The sequence below is a fragment of the Chrysoperla carnea genome, chromosome 2, assembly GCF_905475395.1.
Source record: "Chrysoperla carnea chromosome 2, inChrCarn1.1, whole genome shotgun sequence".
In the NCBI taxonomy this organism is placed as follows: domain Eukaryota; kingdom Metazoa; phylum Arthropoda; class Insecta; order Neuroptera; family Chrysopidae; genus Chrysoperla; species Chrysoperla carnea.
This window is the reverse complement of record NC_058338.1, coordinates 25,227,274-25,239,249: the sequence shown is the minus strand read 5'-3', so window position 1 is coordinate 25,239,249 and position 11,976 is coordinate 25,227,274. Positions and strand designations below refer to the sequence as shown.

At 27.8% G+C, this 11,976-nt stretch overlaps 3 protein-coding genes across 3 annotated transcripts; 2 read left to right on the top strand and 1 right to left on the bottom strand.

Moving 5' to 3' along the window:
• Positions 1 to 88: 88 nt before the first annotated feature.
• On the top strand, positions 89 to 2,235 carry LOC123292584 (RNA-binding protein 48). The gene is made up of 2 exons (XM_044873296.1): positions 89 to 243; positions 1,396 to 2,235. The coding sequence occupies exons 1-2, from the start codon at positions 130 to 132 to the stop codon at positions 2,233 to 2,235; spliced, it is 954 nt and encodes a 317-aa protein (XP_044729231.1). The 5' UTR covers positions 89 to 129.
• A 1,257-nt stretch (positions 2,236 to 3,492) lies between these two features.
• LOC123292582 lies at positions 3,493 to 4,944 on the top strand. The gene is made up of 2 exons (XM_044873295.1): positions 3,493 to 3,752; positions 3,820 to 4,944. Exons 1-2 carry the CDS (start codon positions 3,600 to 3,602, stop codon positions 4,942 to 4,944), a joined length of 1,278 nt encoding a protein of 425 aa, XP_044729230.1. The 5' UTR covers positions 3,493 to 3,599.
• A 3,026-nt stretch (positions 4,945 to 7,970) lies between these two features.
• Positions 7,971 to 11,766, bottom strand: LOC123293455 (beta-1,3-galactosyltransferase 6). Its single transcript, XM_044874283.1, has 2 exons — positions 10,753 to 11,766; positions 7,971 to 10,150 (listed from the first exon to the last, which is right to left on the bottom strand). The coding sequence occupies exons 1-2, from the start codon at positions 11,580 to 11,582 to the stop codon at positions 9,856 to 9,858; spliced, it is 1,125 nt and encodes a 374-aa protein (XP_044730218.1). The 5' UTR covers positions 11,583 to 11,766; the 3' UTR covers positions 7,971 to 9,855.
• Positions 11,767 to 11,976: the final 210 nt, after the last annotated feature.

Genomic DNA, 11,976 nt, shown 5'->3' with positions numbered 1-11,976 from the left:
TTTTATATATTTATTTCGGAGAAATTGTTAGGATTAAGTACGAATTGATTTATCAATAATTGAAATGTCAACAAATGTCATTTGAATTTGTTGCGAAAAGTTTGAACAAGTGATGAAATAAATTAAAAAATGAATGAAAATAATTCAGAAAAAGAATTAATTGAATTGGAACATCATAAACAACAGGAACTTTGTACAACCAGACAATTATACAGACAGGGAAAAAAATTAACTGCAGTAAAAGTATATATATTTGTTTTTTGTTATAAAATAAAATTAAAATTCTTCGTAAGTTAATTAAAAAAAGAAGAATTGGAAAAATTAACAATATCCCGTTCCAAAAATGTACTTTTACCTTTCGTCATATCTCTAGTTTCAACAAAATTCATCATGAAAAACTGCCCAGGAATAGGGAATATTCACGTATTTTTTTTATATTTTTAATTAATTGTTTACATCGTTATAACAAAGTAAAAAATATAAATACTGCTTAAAAATGTTGTATTTAAGTGTAAACAAATATTTAAAATACATTATAATTTTGAGATATTTGAACGCAGTTTTTTGGCTCTCTCTGTTGATGACGTATAAGTACGTGATCTGTCAATTGGTGACAGTTCAATGTATAATTTACACTTAAAAAAAATGAATTTACAACACAGAATTTACACTCGTTATTATTAAGTTTTCTAATAAAAAGTCGTAGAATAGTATAATTTAATGAAATACCATATAAAATGTAAGTAATTAATGGGTATACAGTATGTCAACAAATTTGACAAGCCCGTACTTTGATGTCACGTCCGTATAAAAATTTGAATTACCGTTTTAGAAATTTTTAAATGCTATCACTGAATTTGTACTTTTATTAATTAATTTTAAGTAATTAAAAAGATATTAATTACTAAAATAATGGTTTAGTTGAAATGTCCAGTCATTAGAGTCACGGAAGAAAAATATTTGAACCAAATTTAAATTTCATGAATATTCCCTATTCATAAATCAAATGCTATGAACCTTCTGCTATGAGATTCTCTCAACTCTCAAAAGATTTCGCCTACGGAAAAATATCCCTAAACCCTATTCATATAGTCGCTCATACAATTTATTATTAAAAAGTTCACCGTTTTCAAGATATCCATAAAAATTGCAATTCACTATTTTTGATTCTGTTCTGCAAGCACTTTGTCGTTTTGTTTTTAATTTTCAATTTGTTGAATTATTTCAATGTTAAATGTATATTTACCATATTTTCTCAACTAATTTTCAAACGAAATGTGAATATTCGAATTCGAACTACTTTCTCACTCGAAGCGATAATAAGAAAAATTTTAATATAAAAAATATTTCTGGAATCTGGATAATAATCCATACCATATTTATACAATTTTTTAGGTTTACACCATAAATAATGAATCAAAACACCTTTTAATATTTGGCGTGCCAAAAATAAATTTAAGGCAAGAATTGAAACAGCTGTGTTCTAAATATGGATCCGTTAAAATGCTATTCGTGGAAAATAAATACAAAACAGAGATTTTCACCGAATGTTACCATGTTCTATATGAAAAAATACAATCAGCACGATTTGCGAAAAGATTAATCGATACTAAATCATTTTATGGTGGGGTATTACATGTTTGTTACGCACCAGAATATGAAACTATAGAAGAAACTCGAGAAAAATTAGAACAAAGGCGAAAAGATGTAGCATTTAGATTAAAAAAGAATGCAGAAACATATTCGGAAAATAATTTAACTGATAATGCTGAAGATGCAGTTCCCAACAATACAATTAGTTATAAAGACCCGAAATTAAAAACATGGACAAATCAGAAAAACGATAAAAGAAAATCGTTTCCCAAACAAGAAAGTCGGAAAAGGAAACACCCTGCTATTATTTTAAGTGAAGATAGACTGAAAAATTTAAATAAAAATGTAATATGGAAAGATATTCCACGTGAGATTGATCCACGAATTAATTCTGAGTTTTGTAAAAAAATTAAAACAGACATAAAAAAACATTATACGATCCAAACGGATAAAATCATTAAACTAAATTTACCATCGTATGGGCCAGAACTACCTCAAAAAATTCCTAGCGTTTCCAATGAAATTATTGGTAACTCGAATTATGCTACCGCGACGAGTTCAAAAAATGTATTAAAAAAACAAATTTGTCAAAATGTGAAAAGAATAGTATTTATGAATAATAAAAATATTCAAAAAAGTTAAAAGTACAAGTTACTTTCTATAAATTTTATTATGCCAAGATAAAGTCTTTTTTTAGATAATTGTTATGCGAAAAAAGGGACAAGACCAGTGACAGAACAGTGATTTATGACATAAGTAGGAAAGTGGGATAACATGTTCTCCTATTACAAAATGTTATAAAATTTCACTTACCAAGAATAATAAATTTTAGCATGTACAAAACAAGCAAGCAAAATAAGTATTTTTTTAATATTTTGTAATAGGCGAATATGTTATAAAAAAAAATGTAATAAAATATATAACATGTTCTCCTGTTACAAAATTTCATATTTTAGTCTTAGCGAGCGATTTTTTAATTTTATGAATACAAGTTTTAATATTTTGTAATAGGAGAATATGAGTGAGAAAACTATATGACATGTTCTCCTATTAAAAAGTTTTATATTTTAACATAACCAAGCCATTTTGTACATATTTTTAATATTTTGTAACAGGCGAACATGATTTTAAAGAGTGAGACATATTTATGATTATTTAAATTCCCACCCCCTGACAGAATAGTGATTTATGACCTATGTATAACTGGCGTTATTTATAGCAAGAGGGCGGGTTATATAGATAATTTAAACTAAAAAAAGAATTTTAAGTTTAATTTAAAAGTAAAAATGTAAACCACACCAGGATACGAACCAGCGTACCTTTGTTTCAGAGGCAAGAGCTATACTCACACAGCCACCCCGATTATGTATGATATGATAGAAAATTTTAAAAATAAAACAAAATTTAAAATATATAATGACTTTTATTTATTTATAACAACAACAAAAAAGTTTTAAGTTTTCATGAAAACTCACAATCTACATTTTCATAACACAAATTAACAGAGATTCTTCTTTCTTATTAAAGTTTTTATGCAAAATAAGAATAATAATAAAGGGTGTCTCAAGATTAACGTCCGATCCGAACTTCTTGCGCAAATTTTTTAAAACACTATATATATACTTTCTTATAAATACTTAGAAGTTAGATGGTGAATAATATAATTTTTTTAATGGCTCATAACTTCAATAACTCTTGGTTTATATCATTGATATTTTTAAAGATTTTTCACTTTTTTAAATTGATTTTTAGTAATTCCCTTAAAAATTCATTTCACCAGTGGATACAAATAAAGCCGGAACTACCTTAATCAAATTTCATATTACAAAAAAAAAGTAGAGATTATTCTAAAGGATTTATTCAAAATGCTAAGTGAGACATCTGCGTTTTCTAAAGCATATTAATTTTGTCCGTTATTTATTTGTTTACTGAGTTTTAAACGTTAAATGTTTCCATGATTTCATACTAAGCAATTCAAGAGAAAGTGAAGTATTTTTTTTTTAAATATGGGTATCCCAAACAGTAAAGTAGTTACAGATACCAAAAGTGATATTAGTTTAGCAGAAATAAATACACCATCCACAACGTTATCATCCACACCACCTAAGTCGATTGATCCAAGATCGCCATCAGCTGATATTGCCAGAACACCAATTGAGGTAATTATAACACAAGATTTAAATTTTTTAAATTAATTAATTAATCATTACTAAAAATAATTTACAGAATATTCCATCATTGTTAAGTATTTTCCCTGAATGTAAGTTATTAGAACCATCAAATGTAGAAGAAAATGATATAATTGACAATGAAATAAATAAAACCCCTATTTCGATTAAGCAAAACTCTTTTAAAGTAGACAAAGATATTCGAAGAAAACTTTTAAAAGATTCCGCTTTAAAAATTATTGAAAAAACAGATAAAATAACCGCATTATGCGATGAAATAATTGAATCAAATACTTCAGAATCACTTTCAGACACTTCTTTAACCGAAATGATAAATACTCCTGATAAATTTAAAATGAAAGTAGGACTCCTGGAAACGGATATTGATTTTATTGAAACAGATATTGATCAAGTTTACCAAAAATCTCATAAACCAGGTTTATCGTATGCAACACCCCGAGATATCTTACACGCAAAGCTTAAGAAACAAATGGAAAATAACGCGGATATAAATATTTTACAACTAACGGATCCACGTTCGCCCACTGTTGGAATTGATAGAACGCCTGTACAAGTTATAAAACCATTGGATATAGATCCTAGATCCCCAACAGTTGAATTTGAACGAACGCCGATTCAAATTCCGATAAAATCTTATAAAAATATAAGAACGAATGAAATTGTAGTGGATGTTGAAAATTTCGAACAGAAATTGGATATATTATGTATAACAGATTCGGAAGATGAAAAATGTAAATCGGATGATTCATTTGACAGAGTTATGTCAAAAGAAAAGTCAGTTTCAGAAAGATCTCTTGAAAAAATTGTATTACCAAAACGTAATTTAATTTACGAGGATGAAGAATGTTCAACGCCAACTAGGAAAATACAAAATTTGAAACAAAATGAAGGTAGTGGGCGAACACCGTTGGGTGTACGTAATGGAAATGGTGCTCATTGTCGTTCAAAATCAGCAAATGGACGATTACCATCGGAACAAAAAATCAATAAAAATGATTTGAAAAATGCATATGCAGTCAGTAAAATACCTGTATTTAATAAAAATGTGAAGAAAATTCGTGGAAAAATTCAACAATGTGAAAATACACCTCCAATGAATTTAAATGATATGAAATTATCAAAACGAGCTCAATGGGACTCTGATAGTACAATGATTATATAATAATTGGTTTTTAAGTATTTTATTAGTGTAATAAGCTTTTCTGATAATTTATTTCGAATAAAATTATTTTTTATAATTTTTTTAATTATATTTTATTATCAGTTTCCCCTTATAATTTATTTCAGAATGATTATTGGAATCTCGTTTCAATTGAAACATATTTTAAATACAAAGCTCAGAGCACCAATCTACTCCCTTTAAAATCGGAAATATCGGTTAATGTGAAAGTTGTTTAACCTGGGTCGTGTTTTCGAGACCGACCGGTGATCGCTTATTCCGATTCGAAAGGGTTCTGACAACTGTTAAGAAACAAAGGAACCCTTAAACAGATGTTTTTATACACTATATACATGAAATGTATATTAATATACAGTGTGTCCCCGGATAGAGGTAACTATACTTGTAAATTTTCTTATTTTGCATTATAAGAAAAAATGTCATTCTTTATAAGAAGTTTTGCTTATTATGAAAAGTATGTAGGAATATTTAAAACTTCTAAATAATGTATAGGGTAGCCAAAAATTTGGTATCACAATTTTTTTTTTGGATAACAACAACTTGAAAGACGAATTTGGATCAGTTTTTGTTATTTCGGAACCACTACTGTAGCCATTCCAAATTTGGATCCCCCGCTTTGGTAGAACTTAATTGAATACACATATTAATTAAATAAAAAAATGATTAGTATACATAATACATCACAACATTTATTTTACGATTTTATAAAAATGTTTAAAAAATATTTGTTACAAATAAAAATATACAAGTGCTTTAAACATATACTTTGTGCTTTATTTTGACGACTAGAACACTTTACATTCATCAAATTGAATATATAAATTCACATATATATTTTGTTGAAGTTTGATGGATTAAATTTTGGCAATTATGGTTTACATTAATTTTTTTAACATTTATATTTAAGGACACTTGGAAAGGTTTTATAATTGATAGAATTACCACATTTGTCAATAAATAGTTACTTAAAATTACATTATGCTTTATCGGAAATTACAAAGGAATTCAAAATATCATAAAGATATCGTTCAACAAACTATTCTCTGTACATTAGCCTTTTAAGTATTTATTCCTATTAATTACTGAGTAACTTCAGTCTACTAAACGATAAAACGAAACTGATAAAATTGACCTAAAGCGAATTGAAAGCTGTGGAAAAGGTAATAGACCGTGAATCAATAATGAAGCAAAATTTCTTTTTGTGTGCTTTCTACAGAAAGTCATTGACAGGATGGCTTTCTTTTAACGTAAACATCAGACAAAAAATAATCGCCGAAATACGAAAATCGATTTTTGTATTCACGGTTAAACCACATTTTTCGTTATTGCCAAAATTGTCTTTATCAATCCTTTAAATGATAGGGCACAAATAATAATAAAAATTTCGCTTCATTAAGGGCTTGCAGTCTATGAAGTCATTTATCACGATATCTAACATAATAAATATTTTCAGTAACCATAACTAAAAATTTTACACAGCTAGAGATCGACTACTAAATACTAATATACCGACAAACGTTTTTACTTATACATTTCATATTTAAAATACATAACACAGAATTCGGATATTTATCACATCTAAAACTTTACCCAACTAAATCCACCAAAATATTTTCAATTTTTCTCCAACCAGTTCAACAAATCTATTATTAATTACAGCGGAACTACTCTACAGTGGCTAAAAGTACCACAATTATGGTTTTGTTTCCACAAACGCATTTGATGCTTCTGATTAATTCATTTTTAGAAAAATTTGCAATTGCATCTTAGTCCTCTGGGCTAAGATAGCAAAAGTTTTTTAATAAAATTAAAATAAAAGATGGGAATATTTTTTGTAGATTTAGTCGGGTATTTGGCTACAATTCAATATCAATTACTTTTTTATACACTTTCTTTGTTTTATCTTATTTAAAAATAACACTTAACAAGTTTAAAAAAATTTAGATAAACTTTATTGTAGAGTATAATATGTTCAGGTTTACTCAGATCAAATTAAATGAGCCTTCTCAACCATAAATACAAGTTGGATCAAAATATTTAAAATAATTATGTGATAACCTTTTTTTTAAAACTCAAAATATAAAGAAAAAACAAATTATCAAATCCTGTGAGTTTTTCTCATCACGTTAGTAAAGACGGTTAAAATAAAACCGCAATTCGGATGTTTTGACAAATTTTTCGACTATCCCTACAAAATAACTCTCAACATAAGACCATAAATTCTCCAATTCCACAAAACTGACTTTGGTAAATATTCTTCCATAAGCAGAATTAAGTCCCAGACTTTTAAAACCTATTTGAAATATAATACTTATGTACTTGTAGGCAAGTAACGAGAAACTGATGCTTCAAGAATCAAAATTAGGATGGGTAGTCAATTTTGTGGAATAAATGATCTTACTTGGCGAGTTAATTTGAAGAAGGAAGTTTATAATCGAAAAATCTGACCAAATAAAATCTTTACTTAATAACTTAATTACCGAATTTTGGCTCATTAATAAGTAAAGTATTTTCATAATATTTAATTTAAAATTAAATAATAATATCGGCGTTTAGTTCGCGATCATTCGGTGACGTAAACAAACCACATCACAGAACACGCGCTTGATTGTTTTTTACCACAGGAAAAAATTAAAAACGGGTGATAAATTGACAAATCGCGTTTTTTTTTACTGAACATGCCCAATGTTTTTAGAATATTTAATATTTTTGTTACTAGGATAAATAAACACTTTTTAAAATTAAAAAATTAAACTTTTTGAAAAGGTTAATTCAATTTTTAAACCAGATAATTCAAAATAAGTTGGAATACACACCTACTTTATTCACAAAATATCAAGTTTCAATATAATTTGAAAAATTGGTAATTACTAATTTTGTAGCATTTTTTTAAAATATAAGACATTTTGTTCAATTCCTCATTTTGTTTGTTTTGAATCTTAAACGTATCAGTCAGATTTTTACAAAATTTGTTATAAAATAAAATTGTGTAACAGGGTGTCACAGAAACAGATTAAAAAATTAGTGGATCATAAGCAGAAGCCTTAAGGTGGAAGATAATCAATTTTGAAACACAAAAGGAATGAAACTATAAATACACAAATTTTGACTCGCTATACTCAGAATAAATTTTACAGAGACACGTTTTATAAGAAAAATAAGATTTGAGTGCGTAATTCATTGAGTTAAATAATTTTAAAAGAAAAATTAATTGTTTTTTTACTATATAATTTATATTTGTTTTTTTCGATTTTCTGTGACTCCCAGTAAAAGCAAAAACTTTAATGTTGTACTCGTTTTGTACCTGTGCAAGTTTCAACGTCTATAAACCTCGTTCCTAAGATCTGAAACGATTTTTTCTTAATATTGTTAAATCCAACGTCTTATCTAAACGAACATTTATAAACGTGAAGAACAAAAGCATTTAAGCGCCCAATAAAAAGTAGCTAACAATTCAGTGCGCGTTGAATATTAAGGATACACATGGTGCTCATTGGTTCTTTTATTAGTAGATGAAAATATTTTATGTATTACGTACTTAAACTCGTTAAATAAATCAGGCTAACATGAAAATTTTTTTTATCTTGTAGATATATTCCACAGAGGCACGATATAAATGTTGAACCTCATCTAACTTCTGCGTGATTACGACCAGCGCATAAATAATTACATTATTAATAATTGTAAATTTTTTTGGGAATATATATTATAAAATATTTGATAAAAATCATTTAAAAATGAAGGCCGTGATTATTCATTTTAAAAAGCCTAATTGTTCAATCTATGTCATAATTATCAAAATATTAAAATAACTTTTTAATGCCTATCGCCAAACTTTTAGTCACCAATTTTCAAGCGCGGTAAAGGGATCACAAAATGGCAAATTTCTCTTGAACATATGAATATAATATCGTAATTTTGCATTGTTTTTATTGTACTAGTGTGGGGAAAGTACCTTTCCATTGAGCCTGAAAGACTCAATACTCAAATCTACTTTACTCAGTCAATCAATGCCAGAAGATTTAGTTCCTCGAAGCATTAATAGGCAATCCTTAATCGGAATCTTTAAGATTCAAAGATTTTCTGATGTTCAGAAAGTAAGCTGATATGTGTTCCATTGTATTTCAAATCCTTGAAACCTCGTTTTTGATTCATCTTCTTCAACTAATGCAATATATAAAAGATTATGGCTTTGAAGTCGTGTTAGAATGTTGGATCAAATGAATTTTTTAAATGCGGAAGATTCTGAGCCGTGTAGTCATCTTCAATTCGATCTTTATTCACGTTTATTTCGAAACATTTCTTTAAAGATTTAAATTTTTTAATTTGTTTGCCATACAAAACTTAATTTACTTGATAAATGGCTTATAAATTAGTCACTTTGTCTTTATTTGCAGCTAATTTTAATGGGGAATCTGATATCTACATATAACTCTATTTAAAAGATTGCTTCGATCTAAAATATATAAGCAACTTTTATCAATTTTGTATTTTTATCGTTGATAACAACGGCGATCTGATCCAATTTCAATTAAATTATCTACACTAGAATATCTCAAGTAGGATATAATAGTATTGTTTGAAGGGAATTTCAACAATTGATATGAATGACACCTAGATCAGAGTTCAGACCCATTTTTAGAAGAACATGTATTGATCAAATAGATAAACAAAAAAAAAAGATAATTATGACATCTTTTAGTGTTTTAGGCACATTTATATCATTATTTAAAAATTATAGATTGGTCTTTTATCAAAAATTAAAATGAAAGTCCCATTATGCTGGACTTGAAAAAACTTACTATCTTAGTAATGCATAGAATCACTAGACCCTGATGACTCATTGAAAAAATTATATAAAGATAAATGAAGAATTGAACTATTCCTACTTAATCACGGTTTCATATTCTCGTTCCGTTCGCGTTGGCAACATTGACTTGGTGGAACATCCCAATTATATTCATACGATGGTCTTCGAGTAAATTCTTCTTTACATAAATTCCCCGTACTTTCAATATTTTTATATAAAGTTCGCATATCTTCGATGGAATGTTTATGAGTAATAATATGAGTGTTCTTACAACCTCTGGATGTCCATTCTGTATCAAATCGTATATCATGTTGTCGTTCAATATTTGCAACTGGTGCTAGCCATAATCCAACACTAACATCTTCCGATTTTAATAATCTAAAGAAAATAAATATATATTGTTCAATATTTTAGTTTCTTTTAAATCAAAACTAAATAATGGTGATTTTTAGCAAAGAATGTTTCGTAGAGTTGAGTAAGCTATATGGTGAGAATTTTAAATTATTTCTTGAGTACAGGTGAGAATATGAATGTCAAGAATATGGAAAGGTCTATGCTAAATTACAGACTTGTTAATAGAGTTAGATCTAAAACTATTAGATCAATAACAAATGTCAAGGACGTAACTGTCTGTATCAAAAAATTGAAGTGGAAATGTGCTGGGCATGTTTTAAGACTAAACGATGATCGATGGACGACTAGATGTACATCATGGGTACCATTAAATCTAGCACGTAAAAGAGGTCGGCCACCAATTAGGTGGAGAGATGAAATCACAAGGTATGCAGGAGGTCTGTGGAGCAGAACGGCTAAAAATAGAAAAGCGTGGAATGTACTAGGAGAGACCTTTGCCCAAGGGAGCTAAATCAGGCTATTTATTATTATTATTATTATAAATTGACTATGAATGTAATGTATACCTTCTCAATACACCAACAGGCTGTTGAACTTAATTTCAAATAAATTTTAAAAATACTTACTTTAAATAATTAGCATTTTTTGCAATGTAAGTAACAAGACCACTTGATAAAATATAGCCGCCACCTAAGGCATAGGGTATATAACGATCACAATATATCCATTCAGTTTCTTTCCATTTTCCTTGCATTTTTATTTTCGCATCACCATTAAAATATCCCCAATATAAATGTGTGATTTGTTTTTGTTCCTTGCTTATAGCTGATAATTCCTTTGAATTCGCTTCTAATATATCGATAATTTTATCCATTGACCTTGCTTTATCTTTAATTAAAGATGCACGCATTGAAATAATTTCTTTAGCTAATATATCAATACGAACAAACGTATCATCATCACATTTTAGCATAAAATTATAATCAAAATTTTTATTACTATGTTGTTCATTTAGCCATATTAAACTATTTAAAACTTTCGACGTTAATGCTGAATATTCATCTTTTAAATTTAAAAATAGTAAATCATTATTTACTGATTGTTCCGTACTTAAGTGTAATATTGTATCAGCATTTAAATTTATGCTACCAATAACGAAATAATATTTCATACGGAAATTATTAATTTCTGCATCGTATTGTAATTTATCTTCGAATTGTAGCCAAGTTTCACGTATTACTTGTCGTCGATCACCATTTGTTGGACTTGATATTATTAGTATGATTAAGTCATATACACCTGGTTTTATTCGTCGCAAACTATAATGACTATATGCTTCTGAATGTGTGTCACATTTTTGTTCAAATTTTATTACTGATAATGTTAACAATATCCCGGATAGAAATGAAAATATAATGGCTAAATTTTGTATTCGGCATTTCAACAACATATTCATTTTAAGTTTTACTTTCTCCTAGTGTAATATTGTGGCTGTTATCGTCTTTGATATGCTTATTAAAAGGCATTATACATGTTGTTTAAATAATTTTTCAATAATTTCATTACTTTTACTTATTTTGTTGTTACCATTGTTGTGATTAAAAATCAATCTGTCAAATATGTTAGGTTAACTATAGGTTAGTTTTTAGAGCATAGACTTATATATTTTTTACAACGCTCACTCGGGAAGTAGACTTTTCGAGCGCTGTATGTCACCTTCAAAATACACAATAATCGCATACTTAACTATATGTGTTTCATAAACGCACATGTTCGGTTATAGGTGTTTCATAAACGCACATGTTCGGTTATAGACTACATAATTGTATGTACTACTGACACGCCATCTG

Bases quoted from the DNA above. Each gene is read 5' to 3' on its own strand.
- LOC123292584 (XM_044873296.1), top strand. From the start codon at position 130: ATGAATGAAAATAATTCAGAAAAAGAATTAATTGAATTGGAACATCAT. The intron at 244-1,395 runs GTATATATATTT...ACAATTTTTTAG, and splicing joins AAAAATTAACTGCAGTAAAA to GTTTACACCATAAATAATGA.
- LOC123292582 (XM_044873295.1), top strand. From the start codon at position 3,600: ATGGGTATCCCAAACAGTAAAGTAGTTACAGATACCAAAAGTGATATT. The intron at 3,753-3,819 runs GTAATTATAACA...AATAATTTACAG, and splicing joins TTGCCAGAACACCAATTGAG to AATATTCCATCATTGTTAAG.
- LOC123293455 (XM_044874283.1), bottom strand. From the start codon at position 11,582: ATGAATATGTTGTTGAAATGCCGAATACAAAATTTAGCCATTATATTT. The intron at 10,151-10,752 runs GTAAGTATTTTT...TATTTTCTTTAG, and splicing joins AAAAATGCTAATTATTTAAA to ATTATTAAAATCGGAAGATG.